This window comes from Sinohyriopsis cumingii, chromosome 1, assembly GCF_028554795.1.
Source record: "Sinohyriopsis cumingii isolate HCF-2022 chromosome 1, ASM2855479v2, whole genome shotgun sequence".
NCBI lineage: Eukaryota > Metazoa > Mollusca > Bivalvia > Unionida > Unionidae > Sinohyriopsis > Sinohyriopsis cumingii.
The window spans coordinates 149,039,890-149,059,786 of NC_142961.1; the positions used below are offsets into that span (position 1 = coordinate 149,039,890).

Sequence of the window (19,897 nt, forward strand, 5' to 3'; positions counted from 1 at the left end):
GAAATTTATTCACGATCTCCATTAACATGGCCGAAACTTCTCCAGGTTGATCCAGGACGAGAATTCCTCGGCGCGGTTACTGCATTGATGAAGAAGAATAATGTTAAAATCCGACGTGGTATAGTTGGTGTTCATCACAATCAAGCTATCGTTGAAAGATTCAACAAAACGCTTGCAGAACGATTATTCGGATATCAGTACGCGCGTGAATTTATTCAAGATAATCGATCTCATGATTGGGTATCAAGATTGCCTCATGTGATTAACGCGCTAAATAACGAGACAACTAGAACAATAGCAATGAAACCCGCAATTGCAATTACAAAATCGAATATACCCCTAAAGCGAGATTCTACAATTCCGTCTGTGCTGGGTAGCGTCACGGTCAGGTATTTATATAAAGAAGGCAAGGCTGAAGGAGGAAGAAAAAGAGCAACCGATCCAAACTGGAGCGTAACAACACACAAAATATCCGCCGTAACAAGATCATCAGGAAGACCAGCAATTTATTTCCTAGATTCGCTAGCGCCGCAACGCGGATTTACCAAGGAGGAATTACAAATAATACCGAAAGATACTCAACTACCGCCAGCGTCATTAATGTGAAACCGAATTCTACCTAACTGAGATAATTTTCTTACTCTTGACACGGCTAAATACACTAAATCTGACCAGGAAATTCTATCATCGACGATCCAAACTTGACCATCGACGGTTAATCCCTGCGATGAGTGTATCGTTGTTGCATATCCTAGTTTCCATGGCGATCTTTCTGCATTTATCGCGTCATTAACAAGATTAATATCAACAAGAATAATATCGTTCAGTACCAAGATCTTTTCCTCTCCGCAGGGTAAAGTAACACTGATATTTTGTTTCCTGGTATCAGCGGGCCTGTAACACAACGGCACCTGCAATGTTGGAAATTTCTCGCAATGCAGCTTGAATAACATATCCTGAATAATATCGCGAACAATTTTCCTACTAGCAACAATCAGATGATCGGGACGCCACAAATTTAGAAAAATATCCATCGGAGTCTCGTCGATTATTCTTCTCATCACGTCACATTGAAACTTATTCGGTTGTAATCGAATTATTTTCTTAAATTCAGTCAGTAAAATATCATCGGATCTATAATCGGCGTCGATTTCCTCATAATAGTCAACGAAGTTCCTGAGCCATTCGTGAGGAGATTCACCATCAATAGGATCAGGCTGGCCGTGATCTCCGCACATTACCACGGCGGTATTTTTCCCCTCCAGCCAGATCAGGAACGATTTTAATACAACTAAATTTACTGTGCAAATTTCATCAAATATTATAATTCTGTTGATATATTTATTTCCCATACGAGCCGAATCCCATAATCCACCGCTGTATTTGAAATAACTGTGATACGTGCAAGAATCAACGTCGCGTTGCCTTATTTCTCGCGCTAATCTGTGAGTTGGAGTCAGCACTATCATATCGGATTTCGCAAATAAATTTATCGCTCTCGTTGTTTTACCGCTACCACCAGGACCATTCATGTAAACGAATTTGTTACGTGAAATCGGGTCAAATGCAGATGCAGCCGTCGATATTTCCTCAAATTTATCTCGATGAAATTTATCGCAATCTTCGACATCGGCGTCCTCACAATAATCTAGAATATCCTCGTTTTTTATCCTCCAAGTTCCCCAAGAGCCATCGGCGATTAAATTATCCAGCCTATACTGGTATTTCTTATCGATATAAAACGAATCCGTTGCGACCCTTACCGCGATATCAGAAAATTTATTTATCATCGACAGTAAATTTATACTCACATAAGCGAGCATCGATGATCTCAAATGCGTATACTGCGCTGATTCTCCATCGAGATAGCTAATTACGGTACCTAACTTTACTCCGTCAATAATAATATTTTCTCTGTTGCAGAATATCCCTCGCGATACTGTATCGGCAATAATAAAGTCCATTTCGGCATCGTTGATAAATAACCTAGCGTGCCTGTGTTTATGATCAACGGATCCTCCTTGAGTAAATTTGCCAATTATTTTTCTTCCGATATCTTTCGCGTTGTCACAATCCGTCGGCAACCACACCTCAGTTTGTTTCCTGTATGATATAATCGCCTCACTAACTGTCAACGATACTAACATTGATGAATCCAGCATATATCTCAACAACACCGTGGGAACCCAACGACGCTGCGATAAATGCCGACCAAACCAAATATAACAAATTTTATGTAAATTTTCAGCAAACTCGAATGAAGTAACATAAGCGAATCCGGTCATGACAAAATCAGGCAACGGTCCGTTAATTGCTACCCTTGTCATCTCGCTGGTGGGATGGCCGAATTTAGCAAAATAACCGGCACAATCGCCATATCCAAGGAAACTTCCAGGATAGCACGCGCTCATATCAACGGAGATCATATCTTCGAAATAATATTTGGTATTCCACAATCCGCCATGGCCATACTCGATACAACTAAGTTGAATATCAGTGAGAAATTCATTCCTTGTAGGTTTCCACGAATTTCTCTCTCTAGCAGCGTGAGCAGCAACAGACGGAACAGTAAAGCAGTTCGTTAATAACTGATCGGGATTTGACGAATATTTCACCGCGATATTTTTCATAGATTCATGTAATTTTTCATCTCGGTAAATATCTCCTCGCGGCAATATAAATTGATCGTATTTTTCTTCGCTCAAGAATAACCAAACTGATATTGGATCAGACGCGGCTAATATTTTGATATATCTGAACATGGCATCGGAATTGTCTTTTGCGCCTTCCACGGGATAAAATTTAACAACCCGATCTCGCGGGAATATCATTACCGATTGCGACCACGCATGTGAATTATGATCAACAATTTCGATTGGAACTCCTCGAGATTTATACGGCGACGAGTATAATATTTCTCCCGATAGCGTTTTCACGGTAATAGGAAATTTAAGTTTCTTGCTCAACACAGCAACATCGTCAATCGATGCGCCATCAACAACTGTCTTCGCCCATGAGTTAATTTTATCCAACCTCAACTGAGTCAGACCAGATCCACGACGGGCGTTTTTCATATGCTCGATAACATGCTCAGCAACGCAATTTATCATCGGCGATTCTTTCATCGCGGGTAGATTTTTCATGTCGGGATTATTATTCAGCCGATAAATTCCATAAACAACAGCGCTAGATGGATACGCCCTAGCATAATAAGGACCGTCAATTCCCAATAATAATCCTGGCTTCGAATTTTTATCAAGAATAACATTTTTCTTACTGCCACGCACGGGATCTCGTTTATCGCGAATAATCCAAGTGTCGTCAGGCATTTGTGCAATAAATTTTATTCCAAAGATAAATCGTTCTTCTTTGTGTTCGTTTTTTATGTGCTCGATTATCTTCTTGGCCCGTTCCAGGTTCATCGTAGCATCAACAGAGTTAGTTTTCCATGTCGACCAAGTGTGAACCGCTCCATCATCGAAAAATTCTTTTTTGGCACGATCGACCTCAGGAATGATATATTCTGCCTCATCAAGATCAAATGTATCCATTATTATATTTTAGACAAATATCTAAATTATAATGAATAAATGTTCGTGGATACCAATCGGATCAACAAAATCATGCGACAAATCCTGCAGAGGCGAATATTGTGGTGCTCACATATATGCGATTCGACGAGGCAGTAAAGGACCACAACGGTGTTTAGTTTGCCAAGTTGGCACTCAAGGAAAGACTCGATTGTGTTTATCCTGTGGAGGGAAAAATTATCGAGAATTGCTCAGATATTACAAAAAGAAATCTTCCTCGATAATAACCTGCGAAGAAGATTATATTAATCGATTCAAGGCAAATTACGATTTAGACAGATAAATATTATATAATGAATCTGAAATCGACGATTCCTGCAATGAAAATCACACACGAGTATAAATCGCATCCAACCATCGAGGGTTACGAGGCATCATCTGATGGTGTCGTTAGGCATATCAAAACGAAGAAAAATGTTGGTAAGGTTGATAATTCGGGTTATCTCAGATTTACTGTCGGCAAAAACAAAAAAAGAAGATGCGCAAATTATTCAAATCATCGGTTCGTATTCGAATGTTATCACGGACCGATAGAAATTGGACTTGTTATCGATCACATCGACGGAAACAAACTCAACAATAAATTATCTAACCTTCGCGCAGTAACGCAGAGCGTAAACTGTAGATCCGGTAATTCTGGTGGCGCACGATCAGCTAAGTCGGTCAGATCGGTAAATCAAGAAACAGGCGAGGAGCTTGTATTTGAGTCAATGAGAGGCGCTGGGAGGTATTTTCGTATTCATCTGGCATCGGTGCGATATGCGGCAGAGGGAATAATTCACGCAACTTTTTCCTATCAATTTGACACTTGGATCGAATTTTCCTATATCCCAATAATATTCGATTCGGAAAATGAAGATGAAAATTAATTGAATATTACAAAATTAATATAATATGGACGAAGAAAACATAAATAACATCATCGAAGCTATCGATGACCTGAGAAAAAAAATAAATCTTCCATCGGATCTAGACACGAATAAAATCCGATCCGAATTCGAGACGATTGTTCAGGGGAAACTCGAATATAAATACACGCTACCATCCGAATACAAATTAATAAAGAAAATCCAAATCGCGATGTATCAATCACTTGCGACAGTCAGCGATGATCGCGTCGAGGATTTTGTTAAATTATCGACGCTGGTAGAAAAAGCTAGATTGATTTTATCAGAAGCATATGAATCAAGAAAAATTACAAGTTCACGCGTCAGGCAGTTGAAAAAACTTGTCGATGAAAGTAAAGTTAGGGAATCCCCGATTCCTGATTCTTGAATCTTCCTGAAGAAATTCCACAAAAAAAAAACAAAAATTAAAAAAATATATTAATTTTGAAAATTTCCCTGGTTTTTATTTATTTTTTTGGCCCATTTTTCCCTGGTGTACAGATTCAAAAAATCTATGATTTTACCAGCAGATTGATACTTAGCGTTTCCCCGCGGATATCAAGCAAATTTCCGTTCTGATCCGTCAGTTTGAAATTTATCCTCGACAATAATTGATTGTGGCATCGCAGGTAAAACGGATTTACTGGTTCTTTTATTATCAAATAACCAGGAGATGCGCTAGGTGAAAACGAATACAAGATAAATCCCTGCTGCGCCTGATTTGACACAGACGCATCTGCGTTGTAGCTGCCCTCGACAACATCCGCGTGAAGATAAATCGCGATAACTTCCGTTATGTTAACGATACCTGGCGATATATGCCGCCCCTGCCCGGCGGGATCGTTATTGTGTTTGAGAATTGATTCTGATTGTATTTTTTTAGTCCACGTGGCATGTAACTTCGGAAATAAATCATCGATGGTATCAGTAACAGATTTTCTCATTTTATCAACATCATAATCGGGAAATTTGAAATTTGGTAGCGTTTCCTCGGTTAATTCAAATAATCTCATAAATTTTTGTTTTTCTCCTGAATTTTTGATCAACTCGAATTTGCTAATAGGAAGAACATAATCGGCAATTGATATATCGTCGACTACCGCCTGAATAAACATACCATGATAATATTCAACATCATTCGCGAGTTGATTTAAAATCTTCACGCGTCCGATAATTTCGCTACATGAGCCCGATTTATTTAAGATGCATTCATGAAAGGATTCCCGCAATAAATTTAAATGTAATTTATGTTCTTGATTAAATTCGTTGATGGTTCTTCTTATCGAGATGCCTTCTATGGGGGCTATTATCCTGTTAATGTGGGTAGCGTCGAAGATTTCCACGCCGGGGGGAATTTTAGGAAGAGGCAACCACGAGAGAATTCTTTTGTCCCAAAAAGTGAAAGCGAACATTACCAGGTTAAATTTGTGGTTATTTATGAGGTTGATGGCGCTATCGATCAGAGGCTTGTGTTTGATATCTCCGTACCATCCTTCGTCGGTGGTAAAATCTGATTTTTTTGGCTCCGGTTGCTCTGGAGGAGCTTCCTCGTGCCAACCTGGAATAATAAAATCTGGTTTTTCTGGTTTTGCCAGAGGTGCGATTTCAGGCCAACCTAATATGGTCCTAATCGACGATTGGTAAATATCAACGATATATGGTGATTTCACTTCTATCATCGATGACAGCGTTGGATCGTGCGAGGATATCTTTATTCCCGGAGTAGCATCGCCGGTTATATTTGATATTCTAGTGGTAAATTCCTTACCTAGTTGCTCAATTTCGTAACTGCCTGTTGGTATGCCAACGACGATCCAATCAGGGGTTCCATCGGGTTTGTTTTTGTTGGCAAAAACAAGCGAATTGTTTGATAATAATCTACCAAATGATTTCGATCTAACATTGGGCCAGCTGTTATAGACACGCAGTTGTGTTAACGCAATTTCTTTGACGCTGATTGGCGTTGGAAAATTAATGCTAAATTCAGGCTTGGTTGAGCTTAACGATATTAACGTCGTTGTCGGCGGTGTCGTGTTTGTCACGATCTGGGCTAGTTCGGACATTATTAATATTCATTTGTTCAATCTCCGAGTAAATACTGATCATTGCCGAAAATTCTGGATCGGAGATAACGCCGTCATTGAGACTCTCGGAAAGTAACGAAGATAATTTCGAATACGCGTCATTGACCTTGGTTAGTTTATTCTTGTATAATGATAATTTCTCACTCGCGCATGAAGAGATTTTTTTCGCTACGATATTGAGAACACCTGCGATTGTCGTTGTTGACGAGATTATTATCGTTGCTACGATCGGCGCTATTGTTGTTACCGCGGATAAAATTATTCCAGCACCGGCGACTACAGCGGATACTGCGTACACGGCAATATCAATGGTAACTAATCTACGCTGGTATTTCTTTATTTTTGTTTGATATTCGTCTAGGAGTTTTTTTAGCGAATCCTGCCATGATCGCGCCTGATTATAACGATAATCCGATGCGGTCATTTATTAGTTATTTATCTAACCAATTCCTTGGTAAGTCAGTTTTCCGTTTTCAAATGGTTGGGGGTTCTCTATCTCGGCAACTTTAACTGGTTGGGGGTTCTCTATCTCGGCAACTTTAACTGGTTGGGGTTTCTCTATCTCGGCAACTGCGACCGGCTCGGGTTTCTCTATCTCGGCAACTGCGACCGGCTCGGGTTTCTCTATCTCGGCAACTGCGACCGGCTCGGGTTTCTCTATCTCGGCAACTGCGACCGGCTCGGGTTGACCAATTACGGCCCAAACCGATAAATATTCGAAAATTGCAAAATAATACACTGGTCCTGTGGTGGTTCTATCCGGTGGCGTTAGTTTAAAAGTTTCAGTGTTATTTTCATCTATGGAAATAACGAAAAATCCAGGATAGTATTCATAAATTTCATGATGATCGGCCGTCACGTTAAATTTTGTTGACCTCGAAATAATATATACTCGATATACACCCTGAATTGGCGCGGTAAAGTTAAAAGAATCATTATCGGGTGTCCAGGTAATATGTTGTGTCCTCAGCACAAATGTTACATCGCTGGGGAGATTTTTTGTTATTACAATCATTGGTATCGAAATACGCGCTAATTTTGGAAGATTCAACGGTGATATTTTTGTGTTGATTTCGTCGGCGCTTGTTGTTACGGCGAGAAGTTTCGCGTTGATATTTTGAATTTCTTCGTCGTACACTGATGTATCGACTTTTTCATTCGCTAATTCTCGTACCACGTTAATTTCATCGTTAATTTTAGTAACATCTTCGCTGATTTTTTTTGTTTTCTCGTGGAGGTCATCGTGTGATGTTTTATCAACTTTTTCGTTTACGATTTGGCGTACCGTGGAGGTTTCCTCGGATATTTTAGTAACATCTTCGCTGATTTTTTTTGTTTTATCGTGGAGGTCATCGTGTGATGTTTTATCAACTTTTTCGGTTACGATTTGGCGTACCGCGTTAATATCATCGTTGATGGATTTTGTTTTCTCGTCGTGTGATGTTTTATCAACTTTTTGACTTACTAATTCTCGTACCACGTTAATTTCATCGTTAATTTTAGTAATATCCTCGTCGATTTTTCTTGTTTTCTCGCTGAGGTCGTTATGTGATGTTCTATCGGCTTTTTGAAATATTAATGCACGTGCCGCTTCAATATCTTTGTTGATTTGGGCGATATCCTCATTAATGAATTTTATTTTCTCGCTGAGGTCGTTATGTGATGTTCTATCGGCTTTTTGAAATATTAATGCACGTGCCGCTTCAATATCTTTGTTGATTTGGGCGATATCCTCGTTGATTTTTTTCGTTTTCTCGCTGAGGTCGTTATGTGATGTTCTATCGATTTTCTGACCCATCGCGGTATTTATTTTGGTAATTTCCTCGTTGATGGATTTTACTCTCTCGATGAGATTGTCGTGTGTAGTTGAGGAGGTTTCGATGAATTTTTTTATATCCTCGTCGAGTTTTTTACTGAGATTTTTTGATACCTCGTCGAGTTTTTTAAGATCGTTAGTTAGTTTGTTAAATCTTTTTGTTATTTTATCCTGGAAATCATCGGTTGTTGCCTTATCGGACTTTAGACGCATCGCCACTGATAACTCTTTGTCGGATTTTTCCACATCCGCGATATTGGCCTTTAGTGGCAATACCGCTAATAGATCGGTAATATCAGCAATAGATTTTAATACCATCTCCGATTGGCGAGTAAATTGACTGATATGATCATTATATTCTTCTCGCTTGATTATATCAGTTATTTTCACGTTGCTGGTGTGTAATCTTCCCTTGGTATTTTGAAAAACAGCAACTTCGCCAGGGTCCACCTCTGACAGCGATAGAAGATTGTTAATATCGCTCTTGGTTGCGAATTTTGATAGATCAACGTCAGTCACTTCTGCTTTTTCCTTCCTGAAGAGGGATCTACCGTAAATATCAACCATGATATTTATCTATGGCATATTCAAATACAATTCTGTGATACGGACCGGATGATTTTGAAATTGCGTCAAGAACATTAATTGACTCCGGGCCGCATATCGGTGGATCCGCTAATGTTTGTGTTGGAAGAGTCGAATACCAAACCGGAAGTCTCAGCGAAGACACGTAGTTGATAAATTCGTTTGGTGGTGCTAATCCATACGAATCAAAGTAAATAACTTCGCGAGGATTAATCGCGTAGGCAACCCAATGCGTGCCAGGGCCGGTATTTTTATCGAGATTTATTATTCCTGTCTCGGTAGGGTTTGGTTTTTTTGGTAGTTGATCCCGTATAAATACGCCTCTGAAAAATTTTATTTTTTTATTCTTTGCTTCGTTGATTAGATCTAAATTTGAATAGGCCGTGCTAATCTTAGGCCGGATCCGTATGGGGGGCGTCTTAGATAAAGGCCGTTTCCCTTTTTTTTACCGTATCTCCCTCCGGTAATTTTACCTGTTACTGTGGAACCTATTTTGGAACCTATACCTGTGAGCGCCCCTAATCCTAGTGCCTTTCCAATCGCCGGAAGAGCCATTTTCACTAGCCCCAATAGAGGAAGAAATCCGCCTGTTTTGACCATGTCTCTGATGGCGCCTATGGAAAGGCTCACATGAACGCCGGAATTTACTGATTTGGCCTTGGAAAAACGTTCACGTTGACCTCTAGTTAGCGATAGTTTGTTAGGTCCACCATGAATTTGATCATTTTTCAGGGTTAATTTCAAACCGCATCGCTTTGATATCGCTGATTGGAGCTTTTTTATCTGACCCGGGGTCAGAGTTACACTTACGTGTTCGTATGGCATATTAATAATCGCTTAATCTAAATTTGGAATTTGTCACATGTTCTCGACAGGAGCATCAATAATTCTCATTCTGCCGCTGATGCCTTCCAGGATCATTGTTCTATCGCTGAGGATTACCGCGATGGCTCTTGCTGCTCCGGCTGTGTTAATTCTGACTTTGAAATGGATATCGACAACGGATTGTTTTACCAAGTCGAGATGTTCCAAGGAAAAATAATAGATGGGATAGCGAGTATTAAAATCCAACTGTGATATTTGCAATCCGGTATCGATATTTTGATCGCGACCCATGAAACTTAGCAATCGACGATACGCGCGGGCAGTCGAAAAATTTTCAAAATCAATTGATATTTCCTCCGATGGTTCTTGCTGGCCGTTTATTCTCAATGATACATTTGTTGCTGCGAAATTGTCAAATATCATGTGACTGTGAAGTTGATCGTATCTGTTTGCGGCTTGAAGAGCAACAAAGATGTGCCTAGGTGCCGAAACGCCTTGTTGTGACGCAATTCGCCAGGTAAATATTCCGTTGATATTAACATCGCAGGAGTCGGTCATCGTTGTCAACCAGGACATGACGGATTTTCCGCCTTGATTCATGAATGATAATAATTTTTCTTCCTCGAGCATCGATGGAACTATCGCTGGCATCCACAAGGTAAATTTGTTTAGGATTATCTTGCCTGCATCACCAGGATCTCGCCAGATGGCTTTGTTACTGCCAGCAGCGTCTCGAACGAAAGTTATCGTGTGTTTTATTCCGTAAATAACTTTTCTGAAATGCCTGCAAAATCCAAAAATGTGAGATAGCGGAATTGCACAGGAAAATCTTCGTTCATTTCCCCTTAACATAGCTCTTCTCGTGGCAAATCCAAGATTGTAATTGTTATTGGGGGCGATCATCACTGAACGAACATCAGCTTGACCGCCAGCGGCATTTAGCGGTCTGCCGATATCATACGGGGAATGCTCAGGGTCATCGGAATTATCCTTGGCGAACATCATACTAGGACCGGCTGACCTGGTAAAATCATCCGAGTATCTCGCTAGGCCTATAATCGTCGTTGCTATATCAACGTTGTCCGTAATTGATTCGATCTCTCTTCCGTCGATCATGTAAGTGGCGCTCTTGAATAATGCCATGATGCCTTTGTTGACAAACCCAACACCAAAATCTAGTTCGTAGTTGGTATTATCTTCTTTCACAATTCTCCCAACAACCTCGATATATGCCTCAGATGGAAGAAAATATCTTGTTGTATCGTGGACTTGAATTTCCAAGCGATTAGGTGTATTTGGGTCAACTGCGTCATACGAGAAATACTGGAAATCCCGCACGGATGTGTCTCTACCTACAGGCTCGTCCATGTCAAACACTTCATTTGACACTTGTGCGAACATTTATTATTAAGAATATCATCTAAAACGAAGACCGCTGCCTGAAATGAAGCTTGTATTTGCAACTTCCTTTGCTAGATTTGTATTTGCAACTTCCTTTGCTAGATTTGTCTTAGCAACTTCCTTTACTAGATTTGTTTTAGCAACTTCCTGCGCTAGATTTGTCTTAGCAACTTCCTGCGCTAGATCGTTTATTTTTTTATTTGCTGCGTCGTTTATGGCTTTGCTGATTTCGGGTGGCATTTCTCTGGTGCTAGGTAATTTGACGGGTTGTTTTTTGCGCATTAAATTTAATATTTTACTTTTGACAGCATTGAAGCCTTTAGTGGCCAAATTACCGATACCAGAGATAGCAGTCTCGCCGATCTTTCCTATTGCTTTTAACCCGAACTGTTTGATCACGGGTCCGATTTTAGGTATTATTCGCGTAACGAGACTTCCAATGATATCGCCGAATCCATTGCCGTGAATATATTTGTATACGGGCAATCTAGAGTTTACTACGCGGACCTGTCTGGGTCTGCGCTGATGTTTGTGAACAATCATGTTATTTCAATTATGTTGTTTTAATCGATGAGCTCATCGACGAGTTCCTTGTAAATGTGAGAATTAATGATGCCACCGCGGAATAATCGCTGACAAATATCTGAAGCCTCGTTGATTATTTCACGGGAGTTATTTCCGGCTCGTTTTCCTCCGATTAATATCTCGAGGCGAGACACGTCGTTGACAACGCTGTCAGGGCAAATGGTATATCCGCTTCCTGTCTTTGGTTCTGGAAATGACGATGGCGATAACGCTTCCTCGAATTCTTCTTTTTCGCCTAATTCTCTCACAGCTTTTTGAAAATTTTTGAATCCGGGGTGATCAGGATCGATTTTCTCTCTCCTTGTGGCAAAATACACAGCGGGAACCCATTCCTCGGGGGTATATTTTTCAAAGGACGCGGGACGTAAATATTTGCCTTTTTCGTTGTAACCGTATTTTGCAATTTTAACCAGGTTGCCGTCATTTAATTTTTTAATTCCAGTATTTGTAAAATCATCCTCGGGTTTTCTTCCAGCGATATTAGAAAATTCCATCGGTTCAGTAATTGGTGCATTTGCATAAGACTCAAAATGAGCAAAATTAATATCATCCCCCCTGGCCTGAGATTTATTAAATTTTAATCGGTATATTGCCTTATACCAAGGAGTTCGTGAACTATAATAATTTGATCCCTCATTCGTTAAATATTTGTGTCTATCGTCGAAGCTATGTCTTGCAAAATATCCAAGTTCCTCAAGATTATTAGGATCAATTTTGTACAATTCCAAATTCATATTGATAATACCATAATCTCTAAATTTATCCTTTATATTTGCAACAGGATCGGTTCTTTTTTCCTTCTTTTCTTTTTTTTCTTCCCTTGGTTGTTCTTCTTCCTCCTCTTTTAGTTGTTCTTCTTCCTCCTCTTTTATTCGTTCTCGTTGTGCTTGTGCTTGTTCTTGTTCTAATTGTGCTTGTGCTTGTGCTCGTGCTTGTGCTTGTGCTTGTGCTTGTTCTTGTTCTCGTTGCGCTCGTGATTGTGCTTGTGCTTGTGCTTGTGCTTGTTCTTGTTCTCGTTGTGCTTGTGCTTGTGCTCGTGCTTGTGCTTGTGCTTGTGCTCGTGCTTGTGCTCGTACTTGTACTTGTACTATTCGATCCGGCAATAATCAAGTGTGTTGCTCGATGTCTCTCGTCATGGGAATAAGCCCGCGCTTCCTAAGTTCTTTATCTTTCTTTTCATCGCCGTATGCGACATGCTCGATTGCTCCAGTGACTGGACTCAACAACTTTGACGATATCTCGGTAATTCCATATTGCGTGTCTTCGTAATCACGAACTTTTTTCTTAAATAATTGTTTTGCCGGGATGAGTTTCTTTACTGCCGCTAATTGCTCTCGCGCTAATCTGGCAGAATGAGGCTCTCCAACTCTACTAGCTTTCGGACTCATATTATTTTCAACTATATTGTTTTAATGCGAGGTAAAATTAGGATCAGCAGCCAAATCTTGACAAACTTCGTCGATACCCCCCCCCCCTTTTTTACTTGTCCAGAATCATCGAATTTGCTCACAAAAATTGCACTCTGGGGGGAATTTACGCAAATTAATTTTCGTGGGAAGGCTTATTTTTGAAATCTGAGGCTTCTACGGAGAAAGTTCGCGTAGGAAGCTTTATTTTGGTCTGACAGTCTGGTCTGTAGAACTTCCCTGCTGCTTACAGATACTAAGAATTATTCAAAAAGGGAATAGACAGAACTTAAACTACCTATAAAATAATGTTATAAAATAATGTTTAACTTACAGAGAAGTATGTTGTAGCCATTGTTTCATTGAAGGTGATGTTGAGTGGGTTAGCGCTGTTGATATTGGTGTCATATTGTGATGGCCAGGTTTTGGGAACTGTGGAATCAGGATTACCCAGGTACCAATATATGTCAAAAAGATTTCCCAGATCGCTTGCTAAGCAGCTACAGTTCATCACTATGGCACCAAGTTCCTTCACCTGCAAAATAAATGTCATATTTCACTGTAATCAACACACAATAAATTGTGAATGTTCTAAACCCACACCTTACATAACATACATTGCGAGATGAAAGTACTGGCCATCCATTCAACTAAAAATTTCAAGCTGGAGTACAAGACTTCCACAAAGCCCACAACTCCTGGAAATGAGAATCTGTAAATGTTTGGGTTTCTTGAATGTTTTAAATGAAAACAAGGAATGTTGAGCAATTTGCTCACATGAAAATATATCCTTGTCACTCCCGCATCCAACACACACTTCCATGATGGAGATGAGAAAAGGTAATAAAAGGTGAATAACACATCTGAAAATAGTGAGTAAATTTATTGGTCAACATGCAGTTTCTGAGTATGACCACAATATGTACTACATTTCATAGCACTCAAAAGAAAACTGCGGGTGTAGCTGACAGTCATAAAATTCGGTCATATTATCAGACCTAGCAGCCCTGACAAGGTCATCTCAGTGAGGCAGTTGATTTTTACTGTAAGTCTGACCAGTTTTCAGTGATATGTAATAAAATATCATGTACTGCCATTATAAAGTTGGAAAACATGTAATTTAAAATGTTCAGTATTTGAAATTGATACAGCAATGATGGCAAACATTATGTACAACTGAAAAATTTGTAAAGTACATGCAGACCTTATTTACCTCTAGTACAACTGCACAAACTTCAGTTCCAAACCCTATGCAGCTCAATGGCTTGTTGCCATCTCTCAAACTGACATAATTCTTGGAAATTTTGTTCAATTTCACATGATGACAATAATCATATCTCCTGCCATATTCAAAACGACACCTGATGTCCAATAAATGTAATTGTGTCCCTTCCAACTTTTATTCACAACAATCTGAATATTCTTTTTTATTCTTCTGTGCTGATTATTAACACTTTTTAAAAGTCTTATTTTCCCTTTCTGTTGGATGCCATTTGTAACATTTCTTTAATCAACAGCTGATTATGAAGAATCTTTGCATGAAAAAATGTTTGCAATTCAAAGAGTAAAAAGTTAGTTTGGCTCTCTGATTAACTCCACAAAATCTAAAATGTAACCTGGATCCAAATCAAGCATGGATGAGCCAATTATCTGGATTTTAACACAATAATCTCATTTCCATAGTTTTTGCTTCTATTCCGTAAGTCCGTATTTTAAGGTTCATTTTTGTAAAACTTATAGCAAAATTGTAAGGGTTGGCAAGTCTGTTTTATGCATCAGATGTAAGTCAAAAAGGGCAATAACTCCAACAAAAAGCAAGGAGCATTGAGATACGTGCATCTTTAGATGATGATATTAATATGTGTCAAGTTTCATAGTGATCCGTAAAACAATTCAAGACAAGGTGTGTTCACAAGATTCTGTCTTACACTGTATTCAGATGCAGGACAATAAGAGCATCAACTCCAACAAAATGAGGCCCAAATCATCCCAATATCACTCAGCTGGGTAATTGACAAATGTCAGCTTTTGAATACAAATTCACACACATATTTAAAAAGTAGAGGGGATAGAAAAGCCTTAAGCACATATTTGCTAAATTATCTGTTAATGTTGCTGTCATTTCTCTTCTTTCCTAGATGATATCAATTATATACGATTGATATCTCTGGATGAAAAGGATATCAATTATACAGGATTGATATCTCTGGATAAAAAGGATATCAATTATACAGGATTGATATCTCTGGATGAAAAGGATATCAATTATATAGGATTAACATCTCTGGATAAAATGGATATCAATTATATAGGATTGATATCTCTGGATAAAAAGGATGAGTCAAACTTATCCGAGATTTGAGGATATAAGCTTCCATAAAAAATGTGATAAAAATCAGATTAAAAAAATGGCATCTAAACTGTGCAAAATCTTAGCCAAAAAATGCAAAAACATTTCATTAACATACGCAGAAAAGATTTTATATACTTCCATTTACCCAAATGGACTAGGAGGATACAAAACAGACGCTGTAGATAGTTTAATACATGAATATGGTTACAATGATATAAATTTCAAGTAGGCATTTTTTAAAACAAAACTCCTCAACTTTAAAGAGTTACAATCATACATTGGCAATGCTTCCATTCACACACTGTACTCACCCCACCTAAAAAATAAAACAACACACAAGCACACATTCTTCTATCAAGGACAATTTGTGAGAGAGACTCATTTGGATATAAAAAATTCAGATCTATTCCTTTTGTAATGTAAATATCATTTAATAATAATAATAATAATAATAATAATAATAATATTATTATTATTATTATTATTATTATTATTAACAATTATAAGCATCAACATCTTCATGAAATATCAGTCAAATGTGAAATGTAGGTCACAGTGACTTTATTCTTATATCAATGTGATGCTAAGAAAGATGTATACAAATAACTAGTTTAATGATTCAAGCACCAGTAAAAACACAAAATGTAACAAAAGCCAGTCAAGCATGAAACATGGGTCATAGGAACCCACTTTTAAGATGTGGATATAGTACTCATCAAGACACATCTGTCACAAGTTTCATGATTCCACACACACACACACACACACACACACATACACATACATATATATATATATATATATATATATATATATATCAGTATTATAAAGGAGGAGAAAAAGATGTGGTTATGAGCTGAATGTAAAAATGTAACATAAGTAAGGCAGTAAAAAAATGTGAAATATAGGTCACAATGACCTTCTGATGCTGTATGGATGTGGTAATAACAGAGATGCATACAATCTTCTAGTCTGATCATTCTTGTATTAACACATTAACCCCTAGCAACGAGTTAACATGGCAGGAGGTAGTAGTCTACTGCCGAGCTTTGTAGCATCACGGTCATGCATGATACACTAAAGTGTGTGGTATTATAGAAAGGTAGACAGACGTAGCTCCACAATGATACCAAATAATCTGGAATATCTAGTTGCACTACAAAATACAGATAAAAAAACTCATTTTTTGGACCCGACTTTTTTCTACACAAAATTCGCCCGTGGTTGGAATCCGATTTTGTGTTCGGATTTTAGACTTTTTGGTCTCAGATCTAAGGCAAACCGGTACGAACTGCAAACAGACAGATGAACCTTTGCAAAAAGTAGGATAAGATGGGCATTTGGAATAAAGAGTGGTCTCGATACAAAAATAATGGCTCCGTTTAGCACAAAAAAAACCCACCAAAAAACCCCAATTTTTTTCCCTTCTGCTCATGCGCGAGCCAAACAGCCAACGAAAAACGATGCTTCTAACACAACTAGGCAGTATGTTATTGAAAGATCACCTGGGATTTGGTGTTTTCGGATCTATTCAGAAATAGCTTTCAAAATGTGTTTCCTACTCGATTTTCAGGCAAAAATGACAAAAACCTCCAGGGGTTAATGTGTTAACAGTGCTTGAGACTATATGAAAGTCAGTGAAGTAATATGGCTCACAGTCACCTACATTCGTGATGAGGGTTTAACACTCATAAAGATGCATCCCCTCACTAAATTTCATGATTTTAGGAATATCTTGGACCAAGATAAAATAAATAATTTTTTTCCTGTCCCATAACCTTATGGTTAAAATTTATTTTAAATCTAGATGATATGTCTCAAAAATTACAGAACTGAAGCAAACTGTGTTAAATATGCCCTTTCACTGGATGTCACAAGAAAGAAGGTAAACAGAGTGTTTTTTTAAAAAAAATTGATAATACACTGATATAAACTAACCTTGTACTGTTCTTATTTATTTTTATTTTTTGTTCTTCACAAATAATTTATGTGCAAATGACACAAAGGTACCTCATTTATTGGAACACTGTATATGTTGTATACAGGCTGCTAAAAACCTGTTCTGACAAAATTGTAACCTAAGCCAGTAACATGTGAAATGTAGGACACTGTGGCCTCCTTTTGCTGCAAAGGTGTGATACTAACAGGGATGCATACAATAATCTAGTCTGATGATTCCTGCATAAACAGAACTTTAAAAAAAAGCTTAAAACACAAAATAACCCAAGTCAGTGAAATGTGACTTGTTTTATCTTACTTCATTGATATCGCAACTGGTGTTATAAAATCAGTAATTTTTTTAAAGATAGTTTTATTTGAAGTGATCATGACAAAAATAAACAGAAAGACATGACTTGCTGTTTTTTGTTTGTTTTATAATTTCATGCCTAATAACAACAAAGTAAATATTTTATTACATCTCTTCAAAAACTTAAAATATTTTATTAAAAAAACCTTTATAATAAAATTTTTATTCAACAAAGTTTAATTTAAAATCCTGAAATAAATTATGTCACAGTGATATTCAGTCATAATGAATGCTGCCCATGCTATCACTGCCTGAAACGAATGTATTATTAAGCACTGGAGATTTAAATTACCTGTGTCAGTGAGCGCCAGTCCAGGTTCGCACTGCCAATATAAAAATGTTGTCTGTCTATCAACCACATCTTGGTGTGAAGAATCCCTCCTCCAAGGAGACGTTCAAAGTCTACTGTGCGTACTTCTGCTCCGGCTAAAAGCAGTACAAGTTCTAGTAAAGTCAAGCAAATTAAAAGAGAAAAACAGAATTAAAGTGGAAGTTTAATCTCTCTGGCTCGAACTTCCTCTAAGGTCCTGCGGAATATCTATTCTTAATTCTGTGCAGAAATGATGTCTTTAAATGCAAAATGACATCCTCATTCACTAAAAACTTCAGAACACTGAAACTAATTTGCTTGGACTCTGAAATCCAGGATCTGACATATTTCCAATGTGTCGACTCAGAACTATAGGTATTATCTCCCAGGTACTGTAGACAATAATATTGCTATTACCAGAGACCATTTAAAAAACCAAAACATGGAATCTGCCAGTATTTTAGCAAGTGAGACTTGAGCTGACATGTTCTAAACTGGCTGTGTTCAATGTGATGTGAACATACATAATACCAAGACAAATAAAATTAAATAAACATGTTGCAAGTTGAAATAAAATTCTAACTGCTATTGACAGCTTAATTGTTATATTCCAATGCCCCTTCTGGTTTGCATACATTACCAATAAAATGACAACATGTACATGTATATGCATACCATAAGTAGTACTTGCTTGTAAGTCAGATCCAACTGCAACTGCATAGACGCAGGCCTATCATCATATATATTACATTATGCAATGGCAAATCAGGGTCTATGTTGCTATGCAGTTGGACTTAACCTATACATAATTATATACAGTACCCTTAGTATTAAAACAGACAAGTAAATGATTATGTTTCATTTAAATTAAGTACTGATTTTCATTTTTCTATTCCAAAACTTTACAGCTTTTTAAAAGAGCAAATTTAAGTGAAAGGTCAAAGAGGTTACCTATTATGATACATAACAGATAACATGTCAGCCAACATGTTAAACAGTATGTGCAAAAAAAGGCGAGAAAGCACATGCAAAAAAATAAAGAATCTTATATACTGTATGAAATTATGTATGTTTACTATAAATAAAAAATTATTTGAGGATAATAAATACAAACATGGTATAGAAATATTTATGTTCTTTTCTAAAACTTTTATCCGATTCCAACTTAATTCAGAACATTTCAACTCGGAACTTGCTTGGCAACTACTTATCAAGCTGGCATTTACTGCTGGAACACTAGGTTTTGTGGCTTTTGGAGATAGCAAACATGAAGGTCAGGACCTGCCTATCAAGCCCAAACCAGAAGTACTGTTGTGACCTGAAAGTTATTTGAGAGAACTGAAGCCATGTATCTGTAACCACCTGTGATGTGGAGTAGCACCAGGATTGTAAGTGAGATTGGGCCCATCAGCATGAATATGAAACTACATGTCGACTACAAAAATGTTTAAACAACTCCAGTAACCTATCCTAGGATCTTAAACTTCTCAGTGGAAGACAAAATGGGGGAGGATGGGGATACTATGTTTAAAAACACAAATTCTTAGTGTTTTATATTTAGCATGCATAATAACATCTATTGCTGTCACAAACTGTTTTATGACATCATACAACAAAGGCAGAGGAATGTAATTTTGGTGCTGAGATTATGGAGATTTGTGCTCAATCAAAGATTTATGTGTGAGTAACAAATTAAAATAAAAAATATATGGATTTCAGGCCAATTTTAAGTAGCAAATTATCTGTA

The 19,897-nt window shown here is 37.9% G+C and overlaps 1 protein-coding gene across 4 annotated transcripts in view; it reads right to left on the reverse strand.

Annotated features, from left to right (window-relative positions):
- Positions 1-19,897, reverse strand: part of LOC149808129 (5'-3' exonuclease PLD3-like) — a 68,736-nt gene that overhangs the window by 29,100 nt on the left and 19,739 nt on the right. For all 4 annotated transcript variants that reach the window (XM_089973693.1, XM_089973676.1, XM_089973686.1 and 1 more), the window contains 2 exons: positions 18,133-18,266; positions 13,514-13,714 (listed from right to left, as the gene is read on the reverse strand). In XM_089973693.1, coding sequence (XP_089829819.1) covers positions 13,514-13,714; positions 18,133-18,266 — 335 coding nt within the window. The remainder of the gene's footprint in view (positions 1-13,513; positions 13,715-18,132; positions 18,267-19,897) is intronic.